Below are 20,522 nucleotides of genomic sequence, written 5' to 3'. Positions count from 1 at the left end.
GGGTCATCTGCTCATGCAGGGCCATCTCAGAGCACATGGCACAGGAGTGTGTCCAGACAGTTCTTGAATATATCCAGTGCCCAATATTCAAACACATACTTTTCTTTCTTTGCCATAAATATTTTTTGGAAAAGAAATGTAATCCAAAATCTGAAGTACAAAATCAAAATTTATTCAAAAGCCTAACTAACACCTGAACAGAAGAAGTCCAACATACACCAAAGTGATTAAAAAAAAAGCCCAGATAAAGCTGGACTTGTTTTAGCTTTTCAGGAATTTACTTTACAACCTGAACTTTCCATATACTGCTTTTAAAATATAAGGTTTTCCAATGTTGAATACTAATATTAGACCATTCTGCTAGCCCCTATGGTTCTGTTTGAAAAATGTTTTCACACATTAATGTCTCTATAAAAAAGACCAATAAGAAAAACTCTTCTAGCACCATCAAATAATCCGTAACATTTACCCATTAATAAACCACAGATATCTGGTATCCATATATTAAAATTGGGTAAAAAAAATATTTTAATATTTGTACTGTTAAAAAGAACTTAAGTTACAATATGTCCATAAATTGATGTCTACACCAGGGGCAACTCTTAAGATATGACAATTCATAACAGCACATCAACAGAGAGGATTCGTATATTAACACCGGATATATCCTGGATAACCAGGATATATTAACGCTGAAATTAAGAGATTTATTCTTCTTGCAAAGATACTCAAAGAGGTTGAAAAAATCTGATTTCACATATCTATTTCTCATGCCCAAGCATATGTCAAAAAAAAACCTCACAATGATCAATTTAAAACCACAGTACAGGATCTTCTATTTGGAAGCAAGAATTATGCTCATCAGCTCCCCATATCCAAAAAAGCCACAGATAAAACCCCAATACACAGTGGGGGAAAAATTAACTGAATTAATCAAATATTTCATTTTATTCCTTTGACAATTCATAAACAATTATTTTGTGTTTAAGCCAACTTTGATGGACCTGTTAGCAATCCACACAAATATTTTATATCCCATCTGGAATTTTCTTAAATCGCTAATTTAACTATTCCATTTTTCTGTCATTAATATTACTCTCTGAAATTAACAAACACTTATTAAAAACAAAAATAGCTGACTAATAACCAACACATAAGCCTTTTCTATATAAATTATCACTTCATCCTAAGAGTATGCATTAAGAACTATTAGCTCTTAAAACTCCTTCATGTTACCTCTCCTATGAGAGCAAGTATTTTATTGGCACAAAGTCAACAAACAGTGTAAGACATCTGGTAAACATCATTTTATCTTGTGTCTAATTGTTCAGCATGAAGAACTGTTTTTTCCTAAAACAAGGTACAGTTAAAATAGGGAAATATTTAGAAAACATAACTGATAAGTTCAACTGAATAATGCATTTATTCTCCTCTTGGTAAAATTACACACTAAGCTCAGACTTAATGGCAAGCAGCTCAGTAACAGCTCTGTTCATGCTCAGCTGGATCAGCCCTTCAATTAAATCTCTTTCATTTCAAGGTAATAATCAAAACAGCTGACAATTCAAGTGATATCTCCACATCCACATGCAAATGCAGTATTTCTTAATTTTCCTTTTAACAGGAAAACCGCGGCTGCAGGAACACAGCCCTAAATTAAACTATTAAAAAAAATAATATTCTAAACTTCTTGTGTGGATGAAAGATACTATTAATGCTTAACTCCACTTTTCTCCATTATATTTTCTGATATTTTTCAGCAGCTTTTACCAATTCACAAAAAAAAAATATTTCAACTATCTTTAATAAATCAAACACAACTTATCTTTAATAATGAAAGTAATGCTAGAATTCTTCTTTTCTATTTTAATCCCTTACTTCTTCATGGATTTGCTGCCACCTTTTCAAATAAACTATTTTCTCAATACTACTTTTTTTTCCCCATATTTCTTCTAACACATCCAGCAAACTGATTTCAGTGTCCTTCAGCCAGAAGATATGAGGAGGCCTTTGCTAGACAGTGAGATATTTACATATTCATTCTAGTGGAAACTTATATTCTTGCTCCATCCTAAATTTTTTACCACAATTCCTACTGTGAGGCATCAGAAGTGAATTATGTCTGATGCCATTTAGGATCAACACTGACTAAAGCTTTGGCAGATCTCTCAATCCGCAAGTTCTCAGCCTATTTTGAAGCTATTAATACAAGAGAATTAATTGCTTAAGCTGAACAAACCTCTCCAAATTCTCCCCTCCCAGAATCACCACGATCTCAGTACCAAGTAAAGCAGGAGAGAGTAAAGTACACTCATGATGTAACAGCAGTTTATTTCAAGCAGTGGGCATAACAGAGCTGATTTGAGTAGAAAGGGGTTTTTTTCTTGTTCTCCCAGGCAAATTTATCTCTGGAAAGATAAAACTTACAGCTTTCTACATAACAACATTAACTGAACTTTTAAAAATTCATCCAGGATGGTCCAGTTCCTTCAGAAGCAAACTAAAAAGTTTCACACTTTAACAGTTAATCCCAATGTGCTGGACATACAATCCTATCATGTAACAGGCTTGGCTAAAGGCTGAGCCTTGAGCATGATGCCCAACCTTCACCTAAGTAGAAGCAGCAAGCACAGATCCAAACTATATTTATGGCATTTTTAAAATATGTAAAACTGGGGTAAATACTTTGAACATTATAAAAATTCCACACTGACGAATATTTCAAAGCACTGAGGTTATCTGACATTCAAATACCACAAATACCAAGGCAGTATCCACACAAAATTGCACCTGCATAACTTTTCTAGTGCTTTCCAAATCCCATGGCGACTCTTGTACTATTCCTTCTATTTCTGTGTGTTCCGAATTTCTAACTTAGCCCACCACAGTGATGTTTAAGTCCTATTTCGGCCTAGCTAGCTAGACATCCATCTCCCACCTGCTTTCACCATCCACCAAATCCACTCTCCAGCTTTAGGCTGGACTTTTAACACAAGCTTAGCTCACCCCTCCACTCAGCACACCAGGTGCTTCATCTGAGTTTGTAAAACAATGGTTTATGATAGGATTTATGAAGTATGGTGGATCTTCCGACTTGCTACACCATATAAAGTGAAATCCAAGCAAAGATGAAGAGACGTTTGTCTCTTGCAAATGAAATAGGAAAAAGCAGAGGAAGCAGAATATGGAAATCTAAAAGATTCTTGTGATCATTCTCCTGCAAAGCTCAGTGTCCAAAATCAGTGAGCAAATAAGTAATAAAAAGCCCTAAGCAACACAGATGGCTTTTGGGTGTGTTACATCCCGAATCATTTGTCAAGTCCTTACTTAAAACAAACCTTATCAGATCAGAAAAAATGACCAAAAAAAAAGACTCCTGGGTCTGCTTCTTCCAAAAAAAGTTTCTCATATGCTCCAACAATAAAACAATGACATCATTTTTGAGTAATACAAACGTCCCAAGAATTAGTAACAAGTTGATTTTTTGTGTCTTCTCTTAAAAAGCTAATGTGTTATTAGCAACACAGCTGAAATTTCTCAAAGAATTATTTTCAAGAAAGCAGATTCCCTTTAATCAGTGAATGACCTCTGAATGGTCCAGACATTACAACATACTCCGTCATTGGTATCAAAACCATTTAATTTCTAAAATTCAATTTAAAAGGTTTTGGATTTTTACTTTCTATTAAAGAAAGACTTTCTGAATCATTTTAGGAACTATGTTCTGCAGTTAGACAAAAGTGCAGCTAAGTGAAAAGTGATGCTATTTAAATGAATTCTGTTTAAAATCAGTGCTTCAACAAAAAATGATAAACAGAAGATGAACGTAAGTATGGGAGCTTACGCAACTGTTGGTGAAAAATTGTTACAGCTACTTCATGCATACAAGTTGTAGAAACTACTTGGGAAAAACCTGAAATGCCATTAGGATAATACAAGACATCACACAACAGCCGGGCAAATATCAAATTTAAGAGCAAACTTTTAATGTTACTTTTTTGTGCCTTGCAGCAACCAATTTAATATCCTCAAATATCCCAGTAACACCCATCACACTTCAGCAGCTCCATTTTAGAGATTTGTATCACAGATAAGTTGTAATGGCATGTACTAGTTATACAATTCTACTCTACTTATTTTTTCAAAGACATAACAATACAGCATTCTAATGTTACATCTTTATATATATATAGCTATATATTTTGCATATATGTACCTTTACATATATATAGATAATTTCCTCTCTTTTTCATTCTTTTCTTGGAGATTGTTTCCCAGTTTTCCCTTTTCAGACTACCCAGAAATTACAAAGGTTAATGATAAAATTAAGAAAAAACCTTATGGCTGAACAGTACTAAGTCATTTATAATTTTCCCAAGTCAATCAGGGAAATGTGCCTTTAAGCCTGTTCACCACTATCTCTTCTCATCAGACACATACATGAAACTATCTTTCACCAATAAATCCTTGAAGCCTTTGGGTGTAAGCAACAGTTTGGATCTACAAGATTTTTAGCTTTTCAAATCCATTGTGATATCACTACTAGGGCAGGTGATAAGTGGCACATAAATGGCAACAGAGAGTGAGCAGAAATTAAGAGCCTCATGACAGCAAGGTGTGGTTAGGACTGGATATCTTACTTGTGACCTTCTATTGTCCTGGAGAGACACTAAGAAGTGCTTTGAACCTTGAAGCTTTTTGATCTAGATGTCTCTCAAGAGCTACTCATCTATCCTCAATCTTAAAATCTTAATGCCTGCATCACTTGAAATAGAACGCAGGCTATATGATGCTTCAGGACATATGTACTTCATCATTCAAGAAAAATTTGAGTTTTATTTTTGTTTTTTTTTTTTAATTTCACAAAGCAGATATATTTTCAGAGCAGCATGTTATTAGATTGATGATATTTCCCTTTGCTTACTGCAGTAATTAAATTGCACTGACATTAAACTGTTTTTCTCAACAGGCTTGACCTTAAGAAAGTCTCACTGGATGTAAAAGTTTTCTTTGACAACAATCCTTAGGTATCATCCAGCACATAGCTACTGCACTAATCAAGAGAATGGAGACAATAAACCAAATATCTCCTTTCATCAATACTTTCCCCTAAAACACAAGGTTTAGCATTTTTTTGCTTATTTATCAGTTTTGATTGTTTTTAAGGTATTAACAGCTCATTTCAATACAAATGGTCAAGTCAAGAAGCCAGCTTTGTACTAGAAACAATTTTTTTACAATTTCTTTGAGGAAAGCTTGCTATGTTATTGAACACTTTGGCTCTGAGCTGTAAAGGCAAAGCTGAACTTCCCCCACTGTTCATTATCTTCAGTATTGATTCCTAAATGAGACCACACTCACCATTCAATGTCAGCTCTGCTGACTCCTACGAGTAGATCTCAACCAGCTGTGTGTGAGAAAGCAGGGACACAGCAGGAGGGATGGGAAGATTAGGGGACAAGCAAGAAAAACAACAAGAAGTGAAGGTAGAGATGCAAAACTACTTTGGAGCATTATCATCTAAAATAAGTGGCACTTCATGAACTCCGTGACCAGGCATCCATGTTTGCCAATGCTGCTTTATGGATACACTTTTAGGCTTAATCCTCAGATCAACAAATCAGAGAAACAATTTCTTTATGACAAGCTTGTACTGAAGATCACATAGATAAATGCTGACAAATCTCAGCAATAAGTGTCTCATTTAAGAAATTTTATTTGAAAAAGGTTTACTTTCCAGTTGGCAGCTTTAGGCTATTACTGGCAAAAGATATTGTTGTCAAATAATTGGTCACACCTACTAAAACAAATGTGGTTAAAATACAAATACAACATTAGTTTCAGTTGTTTGTAAAAGTCAAAAGGTAATGAAATATTGAAACAAAATTTCAGGTTTGCTAGCCTCTGGAAGAATAAACAACAAAACATGTATTTAAGTAAGTAGATTCAAACAAAATGTAATAGCAATTTTTTTAATGGATGTTCTTTCTGCACATACTTACAGGTTGAGCAGACTAATAGTGCTCTTGCCACAAGCTCACTGAGTAACTTCCACTTCTGCTTCACTCTGGAAGTGACAACTGGAATGAGAATCTCTGCAGGGACGTAGAACTGAATTGAATACGTCACAAAAATCCCAAAGGAGTACAGAATTTTTACAGACTGATACAACCTGTTGAAAATATTTACAGACATGTAAGTATATAAGCTGTAAATTCTTCATAAAAAATTAGCTTGGTAATGGCCCTAAGGAGATACATATATATATATGTATGAAAAAATATTTTTCCCCAGAAAACATGAATATAATATTTTAACTGCCTAAAAAATTGCAGAAGATAAGCCAGCTAGAGTAAATCTCGCAATAAAGTCCAGCCATACTTACCACGTTACTTGTGGCTGAGTAAACAAATGACAAAGAGCTATCCATGCCTCTAACAGTTTTAAATTTAGATAAGTTTTTAATTTGTGCCACATTACCTACAAGCATCTTCCATTGTTTGCAGCAAACTGACAGAAATTATGAGTCTCTTTGTAGTATTTTCTTTCTATGGACATTATAAAAATTTTGGGTAAGGGCTTGGTTCATTTACCATGGGGTATTGTGTGTTCACAACAGGGAAAGGAAATTTCTCAGAAACAACCTGGTTTAACAGAAGATAATGCCAAGCAGAACAGGCACTGAAAGCTTTGGTTTTTGCTTCGGTCCTTAAAAAGATGTTCAACTGAAGCAAAGCCAACATGCATAAGTAAGAAAATAAAAAACAGCAGTAAGAGTAGGGAAAGAACAAATAGGACCTGAATCTCTGTATCTCTCAAAGCCTGGCAGGGGTCACTTAAAGCATTCTCTCTTTGAGTATCACAGTCTGTATCTGCATTAGTAAATAAAATCCAGCCAGTACTGCTTTTGGTCCCTTATCCTGTGGTCAAATGGCACAGCATAGCAAAAATTGTATCTGTACAGCTCATCTCTTTTCCACCATGATGGAAACTTTTTTCTATCTCTTTTCTATGATTCTATGATATGAAGAAGAAAATAAAAGTAAGCTTCAACTAAAAATACATTTTGACAAATAGGTCTTAAATAATCTGTATCAAAGGTTTGGCCATCACTGTACACAACTCAGGGAATCTCCAAAGGCACATTCAAGTGGACAGAAAAACTATTACATCAATTTACATGTTAACATAATGGTGTAGTTAGTTTAGAAGCTGCTGCTTTTGTGACGTGCATATTTTTGACTGCTGAGCAGCTTTTAGAAATTCAGAAGGAGCAAGAGCTTTGCAAGACTGTCCTTATTCCAGAAGCTTAGATAGATTTTAGCAGGTTAAATTTTATCTTACCAGATACCCAGAGTTTACCTCTATTCCTCAGGCTTCTGACTACCCTAAGCCTTTACGAAAGTAATTTCTAAAATATATTCAAAAACATGATTCAAAACTTTAAACACACAGTTGTTCAATGTAAGCATCTCCATTACACTATTTTTATACAGCCCTATGAGGATTAAAACTTTCCAAATTTAAAAAAAAATTAGTTGTATTACTGAGGTGATTTTACTAATAATTTAATACTATATTCCAATCAGAAAATGATGAGTCCTTAGGCTACCTTTTAATAAAAATTTCAATCATTCATCTGTACTAAACCTCTTTTTAATTCTACATTTTGGATTTCATTACACCCATTTTAAGGGTAGAAACATTGGCAAGAAGTGCAACAAAACTTGTAGAACAACACAGCTAGACCAAACAGAGCAATAATTATGTGAAGCTTTCACTTGAACTAGTCCCATGTGAAGTCTTGTCAAACTTCAATACACTAATGTTTGTTCAGTCATTAACCTTTGGGATTCACAGTAAGGGAACTGTTGCACAAAGACTGTCACTTATATCTTAACAAAAAACAGATGGTGGAAAGAATCCTCATATTCAGCCTCAAGAAGACAGGAACACAAAAGAGAACAAAGAAGCAATTTTTTTTTATGATGAGGGTAGTGAAGCTGTGGATGCCCCATCCCTGGAAGCGTTTGTGGCCAAGTTGGATGGAGCTTGGAGCAACCTGGTCTTGTGAAAGATTTCTGTGTTCATGGCACAGGACCAAAACAGGCAATCTTTAAACATCCTCTCCAACCCAAACCACTTTACCAATCTGTGAGACCCAAACCAAGGACACTACCAAGTACTAAAGCAAAATTTTCTATCATCTACATCTGCAAAGACTGGATTACTCTTTAAGTCCATTTTCAACATATTCTAAGTAATATATTATGCTGAATGACAATTTGTACTTCCAAACACCATTAAAATAGAACAGCACTAAGTCATTTATCCAAAAGCACCAATCTAGCAGGATTTTTTTAGGAATATAAGCAGTCCTACTGCTCTACTTAAATTAAACCTAAGAACCTAACCAGTCTAGGGCCTGTGTATGCTTACCACTCAATTCATCTGTGAGGACATCAAATAAAACTCAGAAAGCAGAAGAATTTTAATTTAATTTTCTTTATCAGGAAAGGCTTATTTTTAAGACAGGGGTTGTCCAGCTGGAATTAAACACATAAGCCAAGTCTCACTGCTTAGATACATTCCAGGCTCTTTTGCCTGTCTTCTTATAAAAAAAATTCTCTGCTCCTTGCAATTTCTCTAGTTCAAACTGGCAACTTACTGGCTTTTCATGTGAGGACCAAATAGCAAAATACTGTCCTACAGTTCACTGGAAATTTGTTTTGCTAGCCCAGTTAATTGCAACCATTTGTCCCTCGGTACTGTATCAGGTAGACCCACGGTCCTGCACAGCAACAGCATCATACATCACAATCCCTGAGCGCACCACTGAGCTGCTTCTCCTAATTTTGTTTGGTGCTCTGGGGTACTCTCCAGAGTAAGACAAAAACAGATGACTTTGTTAACTGTGGATATGTGCCTTGACTAGCTTTGAGGTTATTACACTTATAATGCCAATTTTCAACCCTATAGAGCACCAGCTTCCATCTCTTTTATTATCTGTTTCCTTGCATTAGGCCTGCAAAACCATCAGGACAAATATCATCATCATCATCATCATCACATCTGCACTGTAGCCAAGAGCTATTTGAAACTCCTATGTGAACAGCTCTGTTAGACAGCAGGAATGCAGAATAAAGTTCATTCTGTTGCTTGCATGAGCACAATAAAAAGCAACAGTGAGTAGCAACCTTAGCTTATTGCACATTCCTCTCACTCCTTTTTTAAGAGCACCTCTCTTAAGGCACAAATAAACCCAAAGCTACTATTAAAAAAAAGCTTTTCACTAATCTTATAAATAACAAGGACTGCCACATTATATTAGAAATAGAAGTATTTTTCCTTTCAGCTGCATCACATACATTAGATACAGTAAACATTTTCATATTTCTGGTTTGGTTCTTATTTTTATGTCAGAGAATCACAGACGGGTTTGGGTTGAAAGGAACCTCAAAGATCATCCAGTTCCAACCCTCCTGCCATGGGTATTACCTTTCACTAGATCAGGTTACTCAGAACCCCATTCAGTCTGGTCTTTAACACTTGCAGGGATGAGAAGTCCTCTCTGGGGATCCTGTTCCAGTGCCTCACCACACAGAATTTTTTGTTAATTTCTAATCTAAACCTGCCCTCCTTTAACTTAAGGGCGTTCCTTCTTGTCCTATCACTACATACCCTTGAGAAAAGTCCCCCTCCAGCTTTCTTGTAAGCCCTCTTTAGGTACTAGAAGGTGCTGGAAAGTCTTTCCAATGCCTTCTCCTGGCTGAAAATCCCTCAGCTTGCTCAGCCTGTAACAGGAGAGGTGCTCCAGCCCTCTGATCATCTTAGGTTGTCCTTTGGACTTGTTCCAACAGGTCAACATCCTTCTTATGTTGGGGGTTCCAGAGCTGGACACAACACTGCAGGTGGGGTCTCAGCAGAGGAGAGCAGAGGAGAGCAGAGGAGAGCAGAGGAGAGCAGAGGAGAGCAGAGGAGAGCAGAGGAGAGCAGAGGAGAGCAGAGGAGAGCAGAGGAGAGCAGAGGAGAGCAGAGGAGAGCAGAGGAGAGCAGAGGAGAGCAGAGGAGAGCAGAGGAGAGCAGAGGAGCAGAATCCCCTCCCTGGCCCTGCTGCCCACACTGCTCTGGATGCAGCTCAGGACACATTTGGCTATCTGGGCTGGGAGTGCACATGGCTGGCTCATGATGGGCTTTTCATCCACCCACACCCCCAAGACTCTCCCCAGAGCTGCTCTCAATCCAATCTCTGCCCAGCCTCTATCTGTGCTTGGGATTGCCCCACCTTGCACTTGGCCTTACTAATGTATATACAATGAACAGATATGTATGATGAGCAATATCCACAAAAATTGGGGAGGGGAGGGGAGAAGGGAAGGGAGAAGGGGAAGGGGAAAGAATCCCATAAAATGAAAAAACATTAAGGTCCAAATCTCAGTTCATAAAACAGGAGTATAAAAACAAAATAAGCAAACAAGCAGTAGGAAATAAATCAAAGTTCTAGCAATGAAAAAAACATTCATCCTTCAAGATGCATTTTTTATACTTTCTTGTAATAAACACTGGAATCAGTCTGACAATTAAACAAAACTTCTTAAGAATATTAAAAATGCATAGTTCACATTGACTCCAAGGAATGAAAATGAAGAAAGAGAGTGAAAAAGTAACACTTAGAAATTAAGAATATTCTTTACACGTGTTCTCCTCTTTTTCAAAGAATAAAAAAGTCAGCATTCAGTTCATCAAAGCAGGGGTTTTTTCCCATAATTTGAGATTTCACTACTTTAATAAGCTACTACAACAGACACTGAACAAGCAGATGCAAGTATATGACCTGTAAGACATTATTTGATCAGAATAAAAACATTAAAATATTCTTCCGTTTTAGCACTTTTGTACTGCTGATATACCTGATTTTGTGCCTATCAGACAAAAATACTAAAAAAAATATATTAGAGGATAGTTAAGAGTATATCCACCCACAGACAGATACAAAACTAACAATACAGCAGCTGAAATCATCTTCAGCGCATCTTCAGTTCGTGACATGTGCAGCCCTCATAGCTGCACATAAAGAAAAGAAAGCTAAATAAAATCAAAATAAAAATTGTAGTATCCTTGAGATACTGGCAAACATATGTTTATTTCTCCTGACAGAAAGTCATCATATACACTATCCATCAACTTGCACTTGAACTACAAACCTATTCATCTTTATGTCTTCTATTCCATTTGTTCATCTGCAAAACCCGGTGATTACACTAAAACAGGGCACTATATTACCAGGATATCCAAAGTAAAAGTAGCTCACTTCAGAACTGCATGACAGCTTGTTGCAAACTGCATATTTCCTCCTTCAACAGTCCTGGAACTAGCTCCTTCTAGAGATGGAATGATTTATAATATCATTGATCAGTCTCCATATGCAAGTCCTTTTATTATGGAAGAAATTACTGGCTAGGGCCACAGCTCTTTTGCGGATATATTAGAAGTCTTAACACCCTGATGGCAATGAGGCATGGAACAACCTTTGCAACATTTCTGCCTTCTAGGTTACTGCATTTAAATCACAGAGGCACTTACCACTTGTCCTGTGGCAGGTTTAAAGTTATGCTGCCTTTGACTTCATCCCCAAAGCGCAGATACCCTAGGGTGGCCAGTGAGATGTACAATGCCATGACTATTCCCATCCCAATGTTCAGTGCCTGGGGGAAACGTGTGCTGTCCTTCATCCTGTTTTCCAATGGCAGCACCTGGAAATACAGGGAGAATCAATCACACCTTATATTCTCAGAGTAAAACTACTTGTCTCCCCTCTTTCAATGCCAACTTCCAAAATTCAGGTGATAAGTAAGATTATTCTACAATAATGTTTTACTGCTTGGACGGTCACAATGTTTATGTACCCAATAGAAATACTTGGTTATTGAAAAGCAAATATTTTGGCTGGAAAAAAAGCATCAGTGTGGAAATATAAAGCAATATTTATTGGCTAGAAAAACTGTCAAGAGAAACTTATAGTGTCCAGATGAAAATACATAAGCAATGAGAGTAACATGATTTTTTTTTTTCAGAATCACAGGATATTTCTTCTAATCTTGTCAGGTATGCCTGCACTGTCAGCCTCCACCACAGACAAATTTGGAGTCCATGACTACCAGAATGCAGTCCCATACTCTTTTTCACCTCTCTGACAGAAACAGGGCACGCCAAACTAAGGACTGCTTTTCCTAAACATAGTGCTTTGAGCCTCACACAGTCAAGCCATCTCACTGGGCTGCCATCACTTCAAAGTGAAGACACAGGCATTGCAACCATTACTGCATGAAGTTTGCTGGAGACTGCCTTTTACTTGTACTCTACAGCATTCAGAAAAATACATTCAGTAAGTTCCAACTTCAGTTTTCAGACACCCAGACAAAATTTCCAGGCAAGGCAGTAAAACCAAGTGACAAGCTCACATACTGCTCTTCCCACCTTCAATTTCACTAGCAAAACAGATCCTTTTACATCATTAAAACACCAGCTGAAGGGATACTCCTAGACAAGCACACTTTCCCCACCTCTTTCAGGAAAACCATACAGTCATCTTAAATACTCAATATGGGATATAGTCCAAGATTAAGACACCTAATACTGTATGTCTACATCTAAGTGAAACATCTAAGCTTCTACTGATGCCTTAAGATTTTAATTTTCATATTTTTCACATATTAGTAATCCTGCAATTCTTTAGTTCATAACTCTAAACTCTGTATAGAGTATTAGCTACTGTTTTCCCATTTTGGTCAGACAAAACAATTCCTCTCTAGGCCTGGGAATAAAGGACACCTCACTGTCTCAGCCTGGAGAGATGTAAACAAAAGTGAGTTGAGGGGAGCAAACTTGAGGAAAAAATTACTTCATTACCTGAAGCTGTAATTGGAAGATTAACCCCCAGTTTGCAAATGGACCAAACTTATAAAAGTACGGAAACCCATGACCCATCATCCATTTTTGGGTGTAGCTTTAGGTAGGGGGGGATTCATCTGCTCTAAATGTACCTGAAGGCTCTTCAATAAATACAACTGCTTTTTATTCACTAAATTTTGTCTGGCCTCTGTTTTTAGGTAGTCCCAAAAAGGCATTACTATAATTAAGTTAGGAAATGAAGATCTAGGCAATACAGACAGTGGAATAAAGTTCACAGTTCAGCTTATCTTTCAGTAGACATGCAGGTTATATTTGATGAACAGTATGGCACAGTTAATTAAAGAAGCTTGTCATCCCTGGTTAGCACTTATGTCATATCTAATAAAGACAAACAGACTCAGTGCAATAGGGTTGCCTTGTAAAGCTACTGTTCATCATAAAAATTGCTTTTTAATTGACTGAATATTTACTATTTAAGTAATATGAGTTATGAAAAAAAGCAGATTTCATCCTCTAATTAACTAACAAATTGATATATCTGAATTGCTGGCATATTATTTTCTATAGGGTTAATTACTCCTTTCCTCCTAGTCACTCACTGACATTTATTTCCTGTACTTGTAGTAGAATATCACCATTGCCAATCTATCCCACATGGCCCTATTTCTCCTATATGTAAAATCCCAAAATAGTAATTTTACACTTAGGAATCAAGAGGTGCCTAAAAAGGTTCATATTTAGAGAAATTTTTATTCCCATTCAATTAAAATGCATTATACATGTTATTTATGTATTTCAGAGCCTCCACTGCTGATACTGTTCCTCCAGAAAAGAACCTGAGCTTGGACTGTAACTTGATCTGGTGGGGAATGCAAAATATAAACAAAGAAGAGTTTCAAAAATAAAATCAATTTTTAAATTAATGTTGAGCAGCAGGAAGAATACAAAAAGAGATGTGGTCTGTAACAGACTCTGACCAGGATATCTACATTTTTAATCTTTTTACATTTTACCAAAGTTCTTTTTACAGGCAGACAAGATTATCATAGAATTGTCTATCTGAAAATTAGTTCATAAATAAAGGAAAGGACTAGTGGCACATACTGTGTTCAATGTGCTTGAGTCCAAAGAAAGTATTGAAATTTTCTTTTTAAATTTCTAACTATACTTAAATTTTTACTCTTTAGCATTTAAACCCAACCAGTTTAGCATTCAAACCCAGAAGACCTGTGTTTCTCCAAGAAAACAAAAACATTAAAAAATAAAACCAATTTAAAACCATTACAGGGCAATGCTCTTAAGCATACACACTCTGCTTTTTAACTATCACTAAACCAAGTTTACTCATTAAATGCAATATCATTTCCTGTATACTTATGAGTAAATCAGAATAAAATACACCCATTTAAACTCATGTTCTCATATCATCATCTTCTCTTTAACGTTACAGCTTTCATTTTTGCTGAGTTTAAGGAAATGAGACACTAAAAGAAATACAGGATAATAAGACTGTTGGTGAGAGACACATTAACATACGTAGATCTTGAAATTACATTTAAAAACTCTAATTCCTCTCGGTTTATCCTTGAGTTAGCATCAGGACTACATGTGCCTCCAAGACTGAACAAATGAGAATGATAATGCAGCCTTTCCTGCATCACTCAGTCCAGGAGAGAGCGTCCCTTCCCAGCTCACCACGGGCCTTCCCAGGTTCAAGTACCCTCTCTGAGCAGCAGCAGTAGTCTCAAGACAGTTGTCACTGCAGGAGATGCTTCCCTCAGTAAAAATGATCCCCAAAGAAATTATTCAAAGAACTTGAGCCAGATTTTATAGAATACCCAGTATCACCTACTGCAAACAAGCTAAAAAGTTCTGTAACTCATGGGATTAACATGATACCAAGTAACAACCAATCACATGCATATTACACAAACACCCAGCTCCATAAGCTGTTGAAGCTCATCAGGATCCAAAAGATCAGTAGAGTTCTCACAAGGAGACAGAGGCTGCTGTGATGTGAGCCAGTGCTTGTTCTGACAGAGTCACTGGCAGACAGCTACTGGACAGAACCTCACCGTAAAATTTCTTTCCAGTCCCTGCACACTTCTTCTTGCAATGACTTCAGAAAAGCTAACGTTTCATCTGAATGCAAGAGACAAAGTTCTTTTCACAAATGCTTCTTAGTTCTGGTTTTATTGCTTCCTTTCTGGAACCAGGAGGTGAGACGTGTCAAGATTCAGTTTCAAAGATATGTTTTTTAACCTTTTTATTTAATGACTCTCTTCTGTGCTTCTGATATCCATGCTGTGCTTCCTTCGAGCTCTTTCTCCTTCACTTCACGCTGGTCCCTGTCAAAACCCTAAACACCTATGAAATCAGATATTTTAGACAAAGCTTTTTCTTTTCATAATTTTGCAATTTGCATCCTTTTTTTTTCCTCCTCGCTGAATAAACTCTCCATAATTTTTCTCTGTCGCCTGCTACACAGTTTTTTCCTATAATTTTTGAGACATTTGCACACATTACTGCTATTATACTCCTTGAAACTTAATACTAGGTTTTTTAGTTACAATCAACCTTTGGTTTCTTAAAATTGCAAAACAAGCGCAGTACATCTTGCTTTCATCCACCAAATAAATTCAAAAGTACCCATAATTAACTGGCAAAGAATTATAACTGGATGTTTGAAATAACTTGGCTAATCTGATATCATCCATTACGCAAAGTGCTTTTCCCTTCATTTCAAGCTGCCTGAAGTAGGTATAAACATTCCCAGTAATACCATTGCCTTCTCATCCCTTGTCTTGAATATGCTACTACATTCACAGTCTTCCTGCAAATAAACTGCAGGGGACTACCTAATTTTAATCGGAAATCTGTACTGTACTTCTCCTGTAACTAAAACAAAAAAAACCACCAACAACAACAAGAGAATTCAAGCTGCAGGCGGTCAGACAAACTTTTATTTTAATTTTCATAGCCACTGAAAGTTAATCTTGTGATGGATAGCTTAAGAGCAGACATGCTTAATGCTTAAATACATATAGTCATCTTTCCATTTCTCAGGAAATGACACTAAAATGGACATCCTTTATCCCCTGCACTTTTAAAGTAAGTCTTTCAGGTAGATAGCTATATAGAAGTTTTGACTAGCTTAAGCTAGAGACAACTCAAGAATTTTGGAAAATTAAAACAAATTTATTTATTAATTTACTCAGGGGTAAAAATCCATCTCTAATCATACCCTACAGCAGCAAAATAAAGCTCTGTTCAGTCAAAGCAAAAAAGCTGGTATCAAAGGTATTCAAGATATGTAAACTTAAATTCTACTACCTGACCTCCAAAGACAAAATATTAAATCCTCAGCTAACCAATGCAGCACAGGCCTGGCCCATTCCTTCTTGTTTGCAGAAGGTACCAATGAATTCATCTGCTCACTGAAAGGTGGACTTACAACCACACAGCCTACAGGGGGACTGTCTGCAGAAAAAAGTATAGTTTCATGAAGTAAAAGAATAATAACAACATACATCATTATTATACTGCCATGTTTGCTTGCCTGTCCTAGTGCATCTCCTCTTACACTGTACAGAAAAAGGCCCATGCAATATTTTGAGCAACAGGCTTCTACTCCATCACTTTTAGATACTGTATTAAAGCTCACTCTCTTCAGTAAGCTAGAGAACATCACTATTTGGAACACGTACCATAAACAATCCAATTTTCCTTAACAGATACCTTAAGACTGCAAGCAAAAGGGCAGCTACTATTACCCAAGGAAAAACGTAAGCCAAATGGTCACTGTACATCATTTTTTATAGTAAAAGTTTTATATGAAATAAATAAATCCAGAAGACAAGTTCTTACTAAAGAACACACTGCCTTCTGAAATCTGCTGAGCAATTCCAATCACTCCAAAAACCAATCTCCTCAGATTCCAGTAAAGCCCCTTTCCACTTGTTTCACCAAGAAAACGAATTATTCACCTACACAAAAAAACAAACCCAATCTACCTCCCTATTCTGATGGCCTTGATTTAACAATGCTTGAAGGAATTGTGTAAATCTTACTTAGCCTGCCATCCAAACTTGCATTTCCTCCAGGGGTTCTTTTTTCTTTTGTAATGTTCAAGTTTATTTATCACATCATTATTACATTTATTTAATCTTTAGCTTGCTCTGAAATTTAACAGAAGTTCTGCAGGTTTGTGTATTGTCATGTCCTATGTGACCTTGTGAACATAATCCAAAAACTTTCTCTCCGATGCAAACTGAAAATGATAAAGTAGCTTTTTAGTTCAGTTACCAATATTTTTAAGTATTTTTGAATATTTGTCCTGTCAAAATCACTGAAGTGTTATATGCTTTTCTGGCCTTTACAATAGTATGCAATTTTATCCAGAAAAAGATATATGTTAATAGAAAATTATGTTTTGAATTTATCAGACAGTTCCAGCCCCCAGTCACTTGGACTGCAGCCTGCAGACTATACAGTACTGTGGTCTAATATGTTCTGTATAAGTTATGCTACTCTCAAAATTTCTACAGGGAAAGTGATAAAACAAAAAATTACTTAGAAATGCAAATGTTGCTGGAGGGTATATTTCAATCTACTTCAATAATACATAAAGATGTACTATATGATTGTGTATTTCTGGAGTCTTTCTGGCTCAGGAGGTAAAAATGAAATTTCCCAAAGCTGCAATGACATTTAAATATTTATTCCAGCCAATGACCAAACCCATGCTGAATTTAAGTCCCCTCAAAATAAGTTATAATGATTACTAAGTTCTCACCTATCCATACCTGCTTCATTGCAGAGCAAGAGACAAAAAATTTACAAACCTCAATCTGTTTCAATGCAAGTGGTTTAAAATAAAATGTCTTCCCAAAAGGTCTTTTGTCTTCTATCTTAAATGCTCCTCCACCCATATGTTGCTTTAGCTTCTAAAGGGACACACAACAACATATACACATATTGCAAGGACCTGCATGGGGCTGCGCAAATTCCATAACCACAGAAGTGAAAAATAAATTACAGTGGTTTCCACTGAGGATTAATGAGTATCACAAGAAATGGGATTAAGGATCTACAAAATTTTATATCTCTAAATACAGAAATTTCTCTGCCCTGGGATAAGAGCCTTGAAAATACAGCCATGTACACCCCTGGATCAACAGCTAAAAGACAATAGGACCCCAACACAGAAAGTGTTTTGCATGTCACATTTTACATGGCCATCACTGAAAGAAGTAACCCAATTCTGAAAAAAAAACAAACCAAATCAATCCAAATAGAAGGAAAACACTGACAATTTTACTTTTCTTGAAACAATTCCACATACTTCAGCTTGCCTTGAGGGTGCACCACCTTGATAGTTGCACTACTCATCACCTTTCCCATGAAGCACTCACACAGTTCAAACACAAGTCAAATACACAAAGTTGGAGAACACACACCACATCACTTCCTGCTAAAACCTTCTCATTCCAAATGCCTTCACCATTACATTTTTCCTTTCCACCTCTCCCATTTCTTTTAGGAATTGTTCTTCTGGTGCTCCTGACAATTCAGTATCATTTTTCTGTGGAGGCCAATGGGCCAACTGGGAGAGTCCACAGCACTCCCCGGAGGGAAAACCCCTAAGGCGGTAACCCCCTCTTTGTTAGGGTGAGGAAAAAGCTTCTCCCAGCATGTCTTTTTGTTACATGCAGATTCAATGCATCCCATTGGCCCTTCCCCCTCATTCCACCCCTGTGCCCTCATCCCATTGGCCCTGATGTTCTACCCCACCCCCTGCTTTTGTAATATAACCCCGTACCCTCTGACTATCTGGGGCTCTCTCACTCACTTGAGCTCTCTCCCCTCCACCGAGAGAATGAGAGTCTCCTTTGTCCCTGGACCCCTTCAAGGCAGAAGCTCAATAAAGATTCTCTGTGGAGCCTCACACGAGGACTCCATCACTCCTTCTGCACTGCCCAAATGTCAAACAGCTGAAATCACACGCAGGAGTGCAGATGTGCCTGTGCCCTCACAACTTCCTTTTACGGACGCTTCTCCGGGCAGGTCACAGCACTCTGACCAACCGCCAACCATGACATTTTTCAACCAAGATGTTTATTAGGGAGACAATCCCAATGCCTGCAGAAGTGTTCAGCAGTATGTTATTAGGGCTCTCAACTCTGGGAGAACATGAATCAACAAAATATTTTAGGTTTAGGAAAGGTATTCTTCAGCAAACATTCAAGAACATTACTGAGTTAAAAATTCCTTTGACAAACTGATGGCTCTATTAATACCTAGTATTTTCAGCCATACAAATAACATTTTTTCCCAGCTTTTGTCTCCATCATCCTTGATTCAATACATGTAAATTATTCATGATTTACAATAGATTTAAATTAGAAAATAAATATGTTGGCAAAATATTTAAGAGGTAAACTGGAACTTAAACTTCAACTTAACTTTATTTATTTTTACATAAAGACACAACCATGTGCACACACTGCAATGGTACCCTCATCAATGAAATGCCTGCACAGAGCCTATTATAGATGGTAAAGTTAAGATGCTGCTGATTAAATGACAGACATGAAAGCCTAAAACCAAAGATGCAAGTATTTATTCTAGCTAGCTGCTCTCTACAGGAAGTTATTAAAATTTCTGCATCTTCAGGGTATATTCAAAATCTTTGTCACATCATGAAAACTTACACTTAAATACTACCTAGATAATTCCATACACTGCAGGTAAGTACTTACTCAGAACATAACAGAAAGGAAATCTTATTCAACCATCACAACTAAGTTCAAAAATGCTGCAGTTTAGAAGACTTACAGAACGATGGGCCAAGGGGACAAAAAATACGGCTCCAAAAAAAGCAAAATAAACTGGATAAATATTCCTGCCCAAAATTATTTAGCTATGTTTCTTAATTATACATAATATCAGCATAAATCATATGTGCATCATACTGCCTCTACTGCATTTATAATTCAGGAAGACAAGTCTTCCATATAAGACAGGGTCACATCGAAAAGGAAAATTAGCTTCTGTACCTCACTGAAGCTGTGTCTCAGACCCCAAAACCTACCTGCCATAAGCTGGCAAGGCAGAGCACGACAACTTGGCTCTCTGTCACTCTTGCTCTTTGCCCCCTTCTCCAAATTCACCAACAACATAATGATTAAGAAAAGTTCCAGGCCAGTAAGCAGTAAACTTAAAATATTTGTTTCAAAATGTTTGTTCTGCCATGCATGTGTATCTTAGGTTTTCTAAGGAAAAAGAAATATTTGAATTTTGCAAGCATGCGTGTGGGATACTACCTGAAAGGAAGTTATCCTAGGAGGCCTTTTTGTGTTATTAAGAATTGCCTTTAAAATAAGAAGTAATAAAAGTACAATATGTGCAAACAAATGGTTCTTCAGGGTGAAAGCAAGTTTCTCCATTCTCAGGAAGTGCAAATTACTAGTAAGGAATATTTAACTTGATAAAGAGGTGGTATCAACTTGTCTGATACTTTATCAACATTCATCTGAATTGGGCAGATATTTATTTTTTACAGTTTCTGATACAACATCTTTTTATCTGCTTCATCTTGCAACATTCTC

The 20,522-nt window shown here is 36.6% G+C and overlaps 1 protein-coding gene across 7 annotated transcripts in view; it reads right to left on the bottom strand.

Moving 5' to 3' along the window:
* The window catches only part of SLC36A4 (solute carrier family 36 member 4), an 86,960-nt gene that overhangs the window by 39,607 nt on the left and 26,831 nt on the right, over positions 1-20,522 (bottom strand). For all 7 annotated transcript variants that reach the window (XR_015284834.1, XR_015284835.1, XM_086882142.1 and 4 more), the window contains 2 exons: positions 11,584-11,753; positions 6,003-6,172 (listed from right to left, as the gene is read on the bottom strand). Coding sequence is in view for 5 of the 7 variants with exons in the window: in XM_086882142.1 (XP_086738268.1) it covers positions 6,003-6,172; positions 11,584-11,753 (340 nt within the window). In the remaining 2 variants the exon portion in view is untranslated. The remainder of the gene's footprint in view (positions 1-6,002; positions 6,173-11,583; positions 11,754-20,522) is intronic.

The sequence above is a fragment of the Cyanistes caeruleus genome, chromosome 3, assembly GCF_971803275.1.
Source record: "Cyanistes caeruleus chromosome 3, bCyaCae1.hap1.1, whole genome shotgun sequence".
In the NCBI taxonomy this organism is placed as follows: Eukaryota; Metazoa; Chordata; class Aves; order Passeriformes; family Paridae; genus Cyanistes; species Cyanistes caeruleus.
This window is presented reverse-complemented; position numbering and strand designations above follow the sequence as displayed.